This window comes from Vulpes lagopus, chromosome 21 (genome assembly GCF_018345385.1).
Source record: "Vulpes lagopus strain Blue_001 chromosome 21, ASM1834538v1, whole genome shotgun sequence".
Classification (NCBI taxonomy): Eukaryota; Metazoa; Chordata; class Mammalia; order Carnivora; family Canidae; genus Vulpes; species Vulpes lagopus.
Window position 1 is genome coordinate 9,247,170 of NC_054844.1, and position 14,341 is coordinate 9,261,510.

General features: G+C 40.6%; 1 protein-coding gene across 2 annotated transcripts in view; it reads left to right on the top strand.

Annotated features, from left to right (window-relative positions):
- Window positions 1–212: 212 nt before the first annotated feature.
- KLRG1 (killer cell lectin like receptor G1) overlaps window positions 213–14,341 on the top strand; it is a 35,071-nt gene continuing 20,942 nt past the window's right edge. The window contains exons 1-4 of one of the 2 annotated variants that reach the window (XM_041736265.1): window positions 213–652; window positions 4,754–5,156; window positions 8,047–8,095; window positions 13,112–13,216. In XM_041736265.1, the coding sequence (XP_041592199.1) occupies window positions 5,064–5,156; window positions 8,047–8,095; window positions 13,112–13,216 (247 nt within the window). In that variant the 5' untranslated portion in view covers window positions 213–652; window positions 4,754–5,063. Of the gene's footprint in view, window positions 653–819; window positions 945–4,753; window positions 5,157–8,046; window positions 8,096–13,111; window positions 13,217–14,341 lie in introns of those variants that run through there. The other variant, XM_041736266.1, reaches the window with a different exon arrangement.

Here is a 14,341-nt window from a genome sequence, read left to right on the forward strand (position 1 = left end):
TCTCCCTTCTCCCTCTGCCTGTGTCTCTGCCTCTCTCTGTGTCTCTCATGAATAGACAAATACAATCTTTGAAAACTAAAATAAAAGGATAAATGTTTAGAACACTTCTAAAAAGCCCTGTTAGCTGGTGGCCCAGCCTATTCGCAGGCAACCACTGGGAAACACCAAGAAAGTCTCTCAGAAGGCGGCGTAAGCATCTCACGAAGCGTGCAGCGTGCAGCGGCGAGGCGGCAAGTTGCAAACGCTCAAAAGGCCCCGAGGCACACGGTAGAGGCTCGAGGCTGGTTGTTGCCCGAACCACGAACCACAGAACGGGACTGCGGGCGAGGCCACGCTCCAACGCGCTCAGGCCCGCCTGCCCCCTGCCGCAGGAGCCTCGGGGCCGCCGGCCGGGCCTGCAGACCTCGGCGTCCGCGGCCGGGAAGCCTGGTTTCGTTTCACGTCGGCTGCCTCAGGTTGCGAGGGCTCGCTTGGAAAGAGACGGGAGAGGGACTTAGAAAACCTCCCTACGCCGAACATCTAAACGTCCCGGTGCTTCCGTAACCCGGGAAAATCCCGTCGGAGGAGGCCTGGCGAAGGCGGCGGGAATTCCCGGAGCAGACTCTGGAGACGAATTTCCTCAAGCGCAGCGCGTCCCGGGCGGGCGCAGGCGGTGAGCCCGGTGCCCCGGGGGGGCGGGGCCGTTTCCACCGGTGTTAGCGTGTTAGGTGGCCCTGGCACCGGCCTCAGAGCTAAGAATCCGTGACTGCCCCGCTAGTACTGATTGGCTGCAGGGTTTCTTTGAACTTCACCAGTTTTTCACTCGCGTTCTTTTCTGTTCCGGGACCTAGGATATGCCGTCGTGCGTTTAGTGCTCCTATTTTCTTGATCCCCTGTGGTCTGTGGTAGTGCCTCAGCGTGTTCTACTGTTCATGACCTTGACACGGTTAAAGAGTACGAGTCAGGTATTTAGCGGAATACTTTTCAATTTACAGTTACTTGATTTTTTTTTTTTTTCGATCTTAGACTGAGATTATGGGTTTTGGTAAAATACACCACAGTAATTAGTTATCTTATTGCACCGCATTGAGGGTACATGGTATCAGTAAGACTTATTACTGGTGGTTTACATGATTGACTGTGTATATGTAAAAGGTTGTGCTTGATGTATATATAGGGTATATATATAGGGTATATATATAGGTGCGTGTATGTATACATATGTATGTTGTGCCCAAGATTGCGAATCCGAGAAACCACCAAGGAGCCGACACCCATGCAAGCTCGAGCTTGGGTCCAGGTATACCCGACACAGCCGAGCAGGGACTTGGACCCCCAAGTGGGTTACAGCTGGGTTTTTTACGGGCTGGTCTAGGGGATTTTCAGGAGTGGAGGAATTTCTCAAGTTCTGTTTACATTCTGATATGGGGCTTAAGGGCATTGAGCTCTGTTCGCATTCTAATATGGGATCTAATATGGGCTAGGCTCTGTTGTCTTTGGGGTATGGGATTTCCCTGCCAAGGACATTCTGCAGTTTTTCCTGTAAAGTTCAGCTCTTACTCCTCTTATTCACAGGGGCCTAAGATGGCTGTACTTGTGCTAATGCTAACCTTGAGGTGGAATGGCCTTAATTTTTCTCGGCCTCCACAATATATAATGGAAAATTATTCAGCCTTAAAAAAAGAAAGAAATCCTTCTATTTGCAACAACGTAGATGAAACAAGAGGACATTGTCTATGTGAAATAAGCCAGACCAGAAAGACAAATTTTGCATGATCTCACTATGGAGTCTAAGAAAAAAGTGTTGAGTTCACAGTAACAGAGTAGAGAGGTCATTGTCAGAGGCTAGTGGTGGGGGGAAAAGGGGAGATACTGATCAAAGGATATAAACTTTCAGTGAAAAGGTGAATAAGCTCCGGAATCCTAGTAGACATACAGCACGGTGACTATAGTTAACAAGAGAATGGATAAACCAACCAGTCTCTCCATAGAGTGGAATATATTCAGCAATAGAAAGGAATGAATTATTGATATACCCTACACTACAACATGCATGAGTCTCCTTTTATGACAAACTTGGGAAAGATAGAAACTAATCTACAGTGTAAAAGGCAAATCAGTGGATGCCTAGAGAAAGGTGAATGGTAGGCCCAGAAAGGCAGTAGTACAGAGTATAAAGTAACTTTCGTTGGTGACAAATACATTTATTTTCTTGATTGTGGTGATGGCTTCACTGGTACATGCATGTATGCTAATTATATCTCAATAAAGCTATTAGAAAATGATATATACTTGAGGGGCACCTGGCTGGCTCAGTCTGTAGAGCATGTGACTCTTGATCTTGGGGTTGTGAGTTCAAGCCCACTGTTGGGTGTAGGAGCCTACTTAAAAGAAAAATGTATATTTAAAATTTGCTGAGAGTAGATTTCAAGTATTTTCACCCCCCCAACACAAATGGTAACTGTTGAATATATTAATTACTTTGTGGTAATCATTTCACCATGTGTACTTATATCAAAAATTCCACATTATATGCCTTAAATATATACAATTTTTTTCAATTTAATTAACATGTAGTGTATTATTAGATTCAGAGGTAGAATTTAGTGATTCCTCAGATTCATATAACACTCAGTGCTCATCACATCACATGTCCTCCTCAATGCCCATCACTCAGTTACCCCACCCCCACCATTCTCCCTACTGGCAACCCCTCAGCTTGTTCCCTGTTGTTCAGAATCTCTTATGGTTTGCGTCCCACTCTGTTTTACTTTTATTTTATTTTTCTTTCCCAATGATCATGTGTTTTGTTTCTTAAATTCCACATATGAGTGAAATCATATGGTATTTGTCTTTGACTGACTTAATTCACTTAGCATAATATCCTCTAGTCCCTCCATGTCTTTGTAAATGGTAAGATATTATTCTTTTTGATGGCTGAGTAATAAATATACACAATTTTTTAAAGCTTTTTTTTAAAAAAAGATTTTACTTATTTATTCATGAGAAACACAGAGAGAGAGGCAGAGACACAGGCAGAGGGAGAAGCAGGCTCCATTCAGGGAGCCCGATGTGGGACTCGATCTGGGACTGCGGGATCACACCCTGAGCCAAAGGCAGACACTCAACAGCTGAGCCACCCAGGCGTCCTAGTATACACAATTTTTTTTAAATTTTTTTATTTTTTTAATTAATTAATTTATTTATGATAGTCAGAGAGAGAGAGAGAGAGAGAGAGAGAGAGAGAGAGGCAGAGACACAGGCAGAGGGAGAAGCAGGCTCCATGCACCGGGAGCCCAATGTGATTCGATCCTGGGTCTCCAGGATCGCGCCCTGGGCCAAAGGCAGGCGCCAAACCGCTGCGCCACCCAGGGATCCCAACACAATTTTTTTTAAAACAAACTTTGCTTTTTAAAATTTTATTTTATTTTTATTTATTTTTTAATTAAAAACATTTTTTTAGTATACACAATTTTAATTAAAAATGCTGCAGGTAAAAGTCAGTATGAATTCATAGCTTTTTAAAAATTCCTGAGTTGTAATCCAATACTATTATTTATTTTGTTGCTCTAATTGTTTCATTTTTAGACAATGGGAACTTTGTCAGACTGGTTCCTGTGTCTTTCTGACATGTCCTCATCTTTTGTTTTGTTTTAGTTTTTGAGTACTTCCTCATTTTCTAGCAGTAAAAGGTGCCCAGGCTCTTCTTGGATTTTCTGTGCCCTGACCCTAGATTTAGTCATTTCCTCAAAGAGTTCTGGTTCTTATGCTGCCACCACTGCCTCCGTCTCGTCCTCTTCCTTCTTCTTCAGGTCATCTTTTTTTTTTTTTTTTTTAAGATTTAATTTATTTATCCATGAGAGAAACAGAGAGAGAGAGAGAGAGGCAGAGACACAGGCAGTGGGAGAAGCAGGCTCAATGGAGGGAGCCCGACTTGGGACTCGACCCCGGGTCTCCAGGATCACGCCCTGGGCTGAGGTGGTGCTAAACCACTGAGCCACTGGGGCTGCCCTTCTTCAGCCCATCTTAACTGTCCCCCACCCCCGTCTTAACTGTTTTTAAGTATACTGCTAAGTAGTGTTAAATAGTGTTATGGACTTAATATTTGTGTCCCCTTCCCTCCCCAAAGTCATATGTTGAAAGCTTAACCTCCAGTGTGGCTTTATTTATTTTATGACAGGGCATTTATTTATTTATTTATTTATTTTTAAAATATTATATTTATTTATTCATGAGAGACACAGAGAGAGAGGCAGAGACACAGGCAGAGGGAGAAGAAGGCTGCCTGAGGAGAGCCCGATGTGGGACTCGATCCCAGGATCCCGGGATCAGACCTGATCCAAAAGCAGACCCTCAACCACTGAGCCACCCAGGTACCCCTGTGATGGGGTCTTAAAGTGGTACAAGAATTTCGTCCCCTGAGTGCCCAGGTTCTTGGTCATGCCGTTTTGAAGAATGAAGAGTGATGGGCAGCAGAGTAAAGTTTATGAGCAAGAGTATAAAGCTCCCAGAGAGGGAGGGGGGCCAAGTGGGTTGCCCCCAGAGTTTCTAAGTTTAGGGGTTTTTATGAGCTCTTTTAAGCAAAACTTTCTTAAGCGATCAGGGTGTGCTGAGTCATGCCAATCAGAGCTTTGGTCACGTATCTGTCTCCCCGTTAGGTTAGGTTACTGTCTCTGCGCTGATGGTCTTTTTTTTGTGGGTATCTGGGGACTTAGGTCTTAACTGCTTCTTGCCTGTGATATTGACAAATGCTTTTGTGATTGTCTTATTTTAGGACATTTTGGAGAACTCATTTCTGCAAAGGCTGCAAAGCAGAATGCTAGTGTGTTTCTAAGATGCAGAACAAGACATCAGTGCTATTTTATTTCAGCTGTCCTGTCCATATTTTCTTATTGGGGACCCTAGCCCTGACTACCTGTCCAACTAACTAACTCCTAACAGAAGAAAGTAACTAAAGTTAATGAGGTCATTATGGTGGGGTCCTGATCTGATAGAATTAGTGCCCTTATAAGAAGAGCTACCAGAGAGTGTGCAGGCTCCCTTTCTTCCTGCAAAAGTGCGCTGAGGAAAGGCTACGGAGCACCATGGTGAGAAGGCCTCTGCAGCCCAACGGAGGAGTTCTCACCAGATACCAACCCTGCCAGCAGCTTCATCGTGAACTTCCAGTGTCCAGAAATGTGAGCAAATAAATTTCTGTTGTTTAAGCTACTAGTCTAGGGTGTTTTGTTACGGCTGCCTAAGTAGACTGGTACAAGTATATTCACCTTGTTATAAAACATAGCTCCAGGAGTTTCTCATCTTGTAGCACTGAAGCTATAACCATTAAATAATTCCCCATTTCTCCCTCTCCCCAGTTCCAGCAATCACCATTCTATTTTTTGTTTCTATGAATTGACTGCTTTGGATACCTCATATATGCGGAATCACAGAGTATATGTCTTTTTGTGTATGGGTGTGTGTGCCTGCATGTGATGGGCTTATTTCTTTTGTCATAATATCTTTTTTAAAAAGGATTATTTATTTGTTTATTTATTTATTCATGAGAGACATAGAGAGAGAGGCAGAGACACAGGCAGAGGAAGAAGTAGGCTCCCTGCAGGAAGCCCCATGCAGGACTTGATCCCAGGGCCCCCTGGATCACGACCTGAGCTGGAGGCAGACACTTAGCCACTGAGCCACCCAGGTATCCCTCATTTATCATAATATCTTCAAGGTCCCTCCATGTTGTAGAGTGTGACACAATTTTCTTCCTTTTTAAGACTGAATAATATCCCATTTTTGGGGGGATCCCTGGGTGGCGCAGCGGTTTAGCGCCTGCCTTTGGCCCAGGGCGCGATCCTGGAGACCCGGGATCGAATCCCATGTCGGGCTCCCAGTGCATGGAGCCTGCTTCTCCCTCTACCTGTGTGTCTGCCTCTCTCTCTCTCTCTCTGTGTGACTATCATGAATAAATAAAAAAAAAAATTAAAAAAAAATCCCATTTTTTGTATAGACCACATGTTATGTTGTCTTTTTTTTTTTAATTTAAAAAGATTCTATTTATTTATTTGATGGAGAGCATGCATAAGCAGGGGGAGCAGGAGAAGGAGGAGCAGGCTCACCACTAAGCAGGGATCCTGATGTGGGGCTCAGATCCCAGGACCCTGGGATCATGACCCCCAGCCAAAGGCAGATGCCCACTGACTGAGCTACCCAAGAACCCCTGTTGTCTTCTTTGTAAGGGCATCAAAGTTTGTTCTTAGAGGCAGCTAAGTTATTGGTAGATCTTTTTGGTTCTGTTGGGTTTTACTTATTTTTTTCCTCTGGGCATACTGGTCAGCATTGTATCACCTCTGGTCTGTATTCAGCTGTCTGCCCTGCAGGGGGCCATCCCAACAGGGGCTTTCAGGGGCCTGTCCTTGGCCTGTGCAGCCTAGCTCTTAGCAAAGGACCACGGCGAATTCCCATCTAGTTTTTGGACACCTCTTGTCAGTTACCCTGCCTGTAAGCTCCAGGCACACAAACAGCTCAAAACTTGCATCTCTGCCTCTTAGTGAGCAGCTTAGTGAGACTTAGTGAGACTGCTGTTCTATTTAGGATTCATTTTCCTACTTGTGCTGGAGAATGGCCCTAGGTAGAACACCAGGTGACCCTGGTGCTCACCTTTGCATATTCTGTTTTCTTAGGGATCACAGTGCTGCATGTATTTCTGTGCCTGAAAACAGTTGCCTCATGTATTTCATGCATTTTATCATATATATAGTTTTTTTCTGTCTGAAAGGTTAAGTCCAGTCTTACTCTGTTATGGTGGGAAACAGAATTCTATTAGGTTTTTTTTTTAAATATATATATATTTTAATGATTATCATTATTTTTTAAAGTAATCTCTGTGCCCAACGTGGAGCTCAAGCTCATGACTCTGAGATCAAGAGTCATGTGCCCTACCACCTGAGCTAGCCAGGCCCCCCAGAGCTATCCTTTTATTACTATACTCTCCCCGTTTTTCAGCTCTTTCTTATCTTGAACTTATAGAGAGTTTTAATTTTGTTTCTCTTTTCCTTACTTTAACTTTTTATTAACGGTTCACCTATTTAGAAATACATTATTCACACTTTAGTATGTATTTATTTAATTCGTTTCCCTTATAGGTGTCTTTGCACATAAAAATGAGAGACCAAGGAGAGAAAATTTAGTGGAATGTCTTACACTGTGAAGTGTAAAGATTAGAACACAATTGGGAAGATGTTTGGGGGAACATGGGAGTACAGCATATTCACAAGCCATATATATGAAATAGTTCATTTTCTCCATGTTGCCAGGCACAGGCAGCCAACAGTCCATTTCTTTCTTTCTTTCTCTCTCTCTTTTTTTTTTTTTTATTTTATTTATTTATTCCTGAGAGACAGAGAGAGAGAGAGAGAGAGGCAGAGACACAGGCTCCACTCAGGGTGCCCGACGTGGGACTTGACCCCAGGTCTCCAGGATCAGGCCCTGGGCTGAAAGGTGGCACTAAACTGCTGAGCCACCCGGGCTGCCCCAACAGTCCATTTCTCTTGTTTTACATATCATCAACTAACAGCTCCAAGAAACAATGAAATTGGTCCCATTGGACGTGCACCTATTTTCTGAAAAGGAAACAAAGCAAATATAAAATCTGAGATAAATTCATAGCTCAGAACCACTGTCATTTTTATTCCAGTTTCCTTAATTGAAATTGCTGGACTTTAGAGCACCTTTTCCTTGCTCAATAGAATTAGGTGAGATTGGAATCAATTTAACATGTATTTAATGAGTATCTATGAGAGAGTGTAGTGAGGAAAAAAAAAAAATCACATTTTAGAGTATTAATTTCTTAATCAACTCCAGATTTTGAGTCATTTCCTGAAAAATTACTTCTGTTTTTATCATGCTGGACCATTAAAAAAAAAAAAAAGAACTTGACAACCTTTAAATTTCCTGCCAGCAGTTTAGACATTGTGTCAGTGTTTCCTCACAGACTCTTCATACTTCTGTAATTTTACTCTCTCAGCTGAATGTGAATGACATTAGATAAAGATGATTGACAATGATATTTATTCTGTATGGCAGTGGTCTACTGAACCCCAAGCCCAGAATGACTACAGACCACAGCCAAAAGGTGAGTTAATCAAGTTCATGTGCGAAACTGTGCATAGTGGGGGATGAATGGGAGGTAGAATAAGTTTGGAGTACAGGATGTAGAAAAATTGAGGGTACTTTGTTTTGTTTTGTTTTTTAAAGAATTTTTTAAAAAAGATTTATCTATTCATTCATTCAGAGAGAGCGAAGAGAGAGGCAGAGACACAGGCGGAGGGAGAAGCAGGCTCCATGCAGGAAGCCTGATGTGAGACTCGATCCCGGGTCCCCAGGATCACACCCCAGGCTGCAGGCGGCGCTAAACCACTGCGCCACCGGGGCTGCCCAAATTGAGGGTACTTTGAAGGAATACATTTAGTTTAGTTTGGAGTCCAGATTTGGAATATGAAAATCTGGTATATGTTCAAGGATCTGATCTTAGGTCTCAGGTAAAATCTTTTGTAACCATTCACTTCTATGAAACTCAAGCTAAGGCTGTTTTAATTCTAAGTATCTCTCTTTTTCAGACTATGAAATGGGGAAAAAAGATACCAATACCTTTGTTAATGGATAATAGTAAGAGTTTGTTAGAAAAGAAACGGATTCACATTATCTAGGTTTCCCTCTCACAGTATTGCACTGGAGTGTTTTAGAAATGGGAAGAAGGAAAACAAACAAAAAAAAAAGAAATGGGAAGAAGGTATGAAGAATACTACAAATAAGTGTTCCTGGTGATTTTTTTGAGATTTGAGGATGAAAAAGACATTTTTATGTGGACTTCTGAGAGAACACTTCCTGAGACAGGCAGATCATAATTTAAGAGCTAAAATTAATATTTAATTTTATATCTTAAGCAATAAACTCCCATAAAGTATATTCTTCAGTGTGGCTTTATCAGCTTTCTCTGTTTTTGCTACATACTCTTATTATTATGATTTTTAGTGTTGTTCTTTGAAAGCATTGCTATAATTTACTATATCATTCCAGTATACTCGGACATTTGGCTTTATTTCTATGACTATAAATTGTATGGCACTGGCTATTTTCATTTATATATAGATTTCTTTCTTTTGGATAATATCTGTGCCAATTTCTAAGCAATAGAAATGTTAAGTCAGAGGAATCTACATTCTAAAGTATAAGTGCAAGGTCAGACAGCTGGCACTAAGCTGGAACTTGAATATAATTATTTTGATTTTTAGGCAAAAGGCTTTTTGTATTTATATACAGTACACTTTGCACATTCTTGTTTACTGCCAGGATGCTCATTTCCACCCCAGCTTTCCAGGGTGCTCTACTTGGGAATAGGAAAATAGACTAGGAGCTTTAAAATTACATTAAAAATCTCTTCACAAAATTATTACATGTTTATTATAGAGAATAGGTTAACTATGAAAGCTGATATAAGAAAATAAAAATCACTAATAATTTTACAATGTGATGATTATTACTCTTACTATTTTGATCTATTTTTGCCTGTCTATGCCAACTGTACTTTATGTACTCTACTAAGAGGCTTTTAATATGTATATTTATTTTTTTAAAAAACGATTTTATTTATTTATTTGAGAGAGAGAGAGGGAGCATGAGCCAAGGCAGGGAGAGGCAGGGGGAGAGTATGGGAGAGAAGCAGACTCCCCTGCTGAGCAGGGAGCCAGATTCAGGACTCCATCGCAGGACCCTGAGATCACCACATCAGCTGAAGGCAGATGCTTAACCAACTGAGCCACGCAGGCGCCCCATGATATGTATATTTCTAAAGTAATTTTTTAAAAAGATTTATTTATTTATTCATTCAGAGAGAGAGAGTGAAGAGAGAGAGGCAGAGACACAGGCAGAGGGAGAAGTAGGCTCCATGCAGGAAGCCCGATGTGGGACTCGACCCGGGTCTCCAGGATCATACCCCAGGCTGCAGGCGGCGCTAAACCGCTGTGCCACCGGGGCTGCCCTCTAAAGTAAATTTTTAAAAATTTAAAATTTCACTTAATTTCTTGAATTGGATTGTGGTTACAGAAATACAGTTAAGCTTTGATACCTTTTTTCATTTTGTATGACATCTAAAATCAATTATTTCATTAAATAGTTTACTATAGTGAAAATGTAGTTTTTTATTTAGGTCACTAGAAATCTAGTGTTTTTGGATGTGCTAGTCCAAATATTTATCAAGCAGAACTCTCTCATTTTAAAAATAGCTCTCATTACACCTAACTCTGGGAAATGAACAAGGGGTAGTAGAAGGGGAAGTGGGCGGGGGGTTGGGGTGACTGGGTGATGGGCACTGAGGGGGGCACTTGGGGGGATGAGGACTGGGTGTTATGCTATATGTTGGTAAATTGAACTCCAATAAAAAAAATAGCTCTTCTTATAAATTTCTTTCCTTTTTTTATTTTTTTAAAGGTTTTATTTATTTATTCACGAGAGACAGAGAGAGGCAGAGACACAGGCAGAGGGAGAAGCAGGCTTTTTGTGGGGAGCCTGATGTGGACTCAATCCCAGGACCCTGGGGTCATGACCTCAGCCAAAGGCAGATGCTTAACCACTGAGCTACCCAGGCGTCCCTCTTTTTTTTTTTTTATTTAATTTAATTTATTTATTTTAGAGAGGGAGAAAGAGAACATGAGCTGGGGAGGAGCAGAGGGAGAAGGACAAGCAGACACCATATGGAATGCAGAGCCCAATGTGGGGCTTGATCCTGAGGCCCTGAGATCATGAGTCAGAAATCAGGAGTCAGACACTTAACCAACTAAGTCACCCAGGTGCCCCTCACTATGAATTTCTTTTAAGAAGTTCAGAATGAGGCAGCTTGGGTGGCTCAGTGGTTTAGTGCCTGCCTTCAGCCCAGGGTGTGATCCGGGAGACCAGGGATCGAGTCCCACATCGGGTTCCCTGCATGGAGCCTGCTTCTCCCTCTGCCTGTGTCACTGCCTCTGCCTCTCTCTCTCTGTGTCTCTCATGAATAAATAAATAAAATCCTAAAAAAAAAGTTCAGAATGCTAAAATAAATTTAAAAATATAAGGAAGTGGCCCTGCATGGTTCAGTTGATTAGGCGTTTGACCCTGATTTGGACCTAGGATCATAGGATTGAAGCCCTTGTTGAGCTCCATGGTGGGCACGGAGCCAGTTTAAGATTCTATCTCCACCTCTCCCTCACTTGTAGAAGAAGAAGTTTAGAATACACACATGTCTACAGTATAATTTATCTAAAATTTAAGTAGTCAAGTGAGACTCCAGATAGTCAGAATTTCCAAATTAAAGATTACCAAATAAAGGGGTCAAAACCAGCACTTAAATTATTACTTTATACACTTTTGTTCTTTACACATAACTCCTACATTGTCAGACTGTGAGACCACTGTGATTTTGAAATAAAAGTTTGGATTAAGAAAAATTTCCATTTTCTAAATGAAAGAAAATAGTATTCTTATATGTAACATAGTTAATATGAAGTAGTGTTCCATCCTTAAACATATCAACTAAAACTCATTATTCTTTCAGCAATGACAGTTTATAAAGTATTTCTGAGGTATAGGTTATTTTATTTCAATTAAGTTGTAGTTATTTAAATTTTGAATAGGTAATACCCCACGTGGTTCAAAATTCAGAAGTGCGAAAGAAAACAAGTATCCCTCCTGTTTTTGTCTTCAGTGACCTATTTCCTCTCTGCAGAGGCAAACAACACTATCAGATTTATGTCTACTTTCAGAGATACTAGCGTACATAATTTTGCAGGATGTTTCTTTCCCTGAACTGCCTATCATGAAAATCAATCCGAATCTGTTAAAAAAAAAAAAAAAAAAAAAGCATGTCTTTATTCTTTTGTTAGAAGTTACATATTCACTTTATAGCTATATCAAAATGTATTTGACTGGTCTATAACATTTTCTCCTACAAATACTGTTGCCATGAATTGCCTTATAAATATGATATTTTGCATATGGGTATCTGTAGGAAAAAATCCTCAAAGAGAAATTGCTGGATCAAACGATAAATGCCTTTGCAATTTTTGCAGGCATTGCCAAATTGTCCTTCAAAGAGATTGTACCAATTAATATTTTTACCACTAAAGCATGAAACTGTGTAAGTCAGAACTTCAAAAGAAAAAAAGTATATATATATATATATACTTAATATATATAAATATATATATATATATATTTTTTTTTTTTTAGAAATTTGGCCATTTGATGCAAGTGACTTTTCAAATCAGTAGTATTTGACAAGATACTGTTACTCTTTTTTTTAAAATTATTTTTTATTATTTATTTATGTAGTCATACAGAGAGAGAGAGGCAGAGACATAGGCAGAGGGAGAAACAGGCTCCATGCACCGGGAGCCTGACGTGGGATTCGATCCCGGGTCTCCAGGATCGCGCCCTGGGCCAAAGGCAGGCGCCAAACCGCTGCGCCACCCAGGGATCCCAAAAAGTATATTTTTAAAAGATTTATTTATTTGATGAGAGAGAGAGTGAGGGAGGGGCAGAGAGAGAGAAAGAATCCTGAGTCAGACTCCCTGCTGAGTGAGGAGCCTGACATGGGGCTTGATCCCAAGATCCTGATTTCGTGACCTGAACCAAAATCCAGTCGGCTGCTTAACAGACTGAGCCACCCAGGTGCCCCAAGAAAAAGTATTCTTAACTTGATAAACATAGGATGTTCCTTAATAAAGATGTGGGTTGTTATTCTAGACTTGAGAGCAAGTCCCTCATATCCAGCAAAGAAAATTTTAGGGCCTGGGTCTCAGTTCTCATTAGACCGTATTTGTGCAAGGCTCCAGCTATCCTTCCTTTGCCTTTTCTTTCCCTTCAACTTTTTTTTTTTTTTTTTAAGATTTATTTATTTATTCATTTAGAGAGAGCGAGAGAGAGGCAGAGACACAGGCAGAAGGAGAAGCAGGCCCCATGCAGGAAGCCCGATGCGGGACTCCATCCCGGGTCTCCAGGATCACACCCCAGGCTGCAGGCAGCACTAAACCGCTGTGCCACCAGGGCTGCCTTCCTTCAACTTTTATTGTAACTTTTACTGTAACTCAGAATTTTATTTTGGATTCTGTTCTTGCAGTTTCTTCTGGCAGATCCCCTCTCTCACGCCATGTGGCAATAGCTTTGGGATTTCTGAGCACTATTCTTGTGTGTTTCCTGCTTGTTCAGTGGATTCTCTGCCAGGGTAAGTACTAACTTAAATCAAAATCTTTTATTTCGCCTATTTTTTAAAAAAGCTTATTCATTTAAGTAATCTCTACACTCAATGTGGGGCTTGCAGGCTTGCACTCATGACCCTGACATCAAGAGTCACATGCTCTTCTGACGGAACCAACCAAATATCCCTATTTTACTTATATTGTGTTATAAGAGCAATAAAACATAACAGAAAATTTGAAAATTGAAAAATAATGCCAACCGGGACGCCTGGGTGGCTCTGCAGTTGAGCATCTGCTTTTGGCTGGAGTCATGATCCCGTGGTCTCAGGATCGAGCCCCACATCAGACTCCCTGCATGGAGCCTTGCTTCTCCCTCTGCCTCTGTCTCTGCCTCTCTCTCTCTCTGTCTCTCATGAATAAGAAAATAAAACCTTTTAAAAAAAGAAAAATAACGCCAACAAAATAACTCACCACTTGTATACATTTCCTGGGTATAGTCTCTTGGGCTTTGACTACATGCATTTGTGTAAGTATTATTTTAAAAAAGAATATCAAGTCCTCTAAAATCTTCCCCACTTTTTTTTTAAAGTAAGGCTGGGTATAGTTCTGATCATTATATGCTTATAATTTTGTATATGGCTTTTTAATTATATTATGTCCTAAACACTTTTCTATTTACTATCATATTTATCATGATAATCAAATTATAATTGCATTATTTGTGTGTTAATTATGTTTAGCTTTTCATATATAGATATATAAAAATATATTCTGATTTTTTCCAATTAGAGTACTTTCATATTGTCTAAAGTGAAATTTTCTAAAAAAAAAAAAAAAACAAAAAAAAACCAAAGTGAAATTTTCTAAATTTAATTCTTCTAGGTCATTAAATATCCAAAAAGCACTCAGTTTATTATTTCACAACCCAGAGTCCTGACTTAAGTTTATGTTATCTGGAAATAATTGTTAGTAACAGATGATTGTTATACAGACTTTATTCATTTGGACTCTAAGAGCTCAGCCCTAGGACCTCTACCTCGACCCAAGTCCTTTGACAGAAAGAAACTCCAAGGAAGTTGGGAATTTTTCATTCAGCCTGGGTAATGTCACAGTTGTATGGAAAAAGCACAAATCTATAAGGTGTCAACATT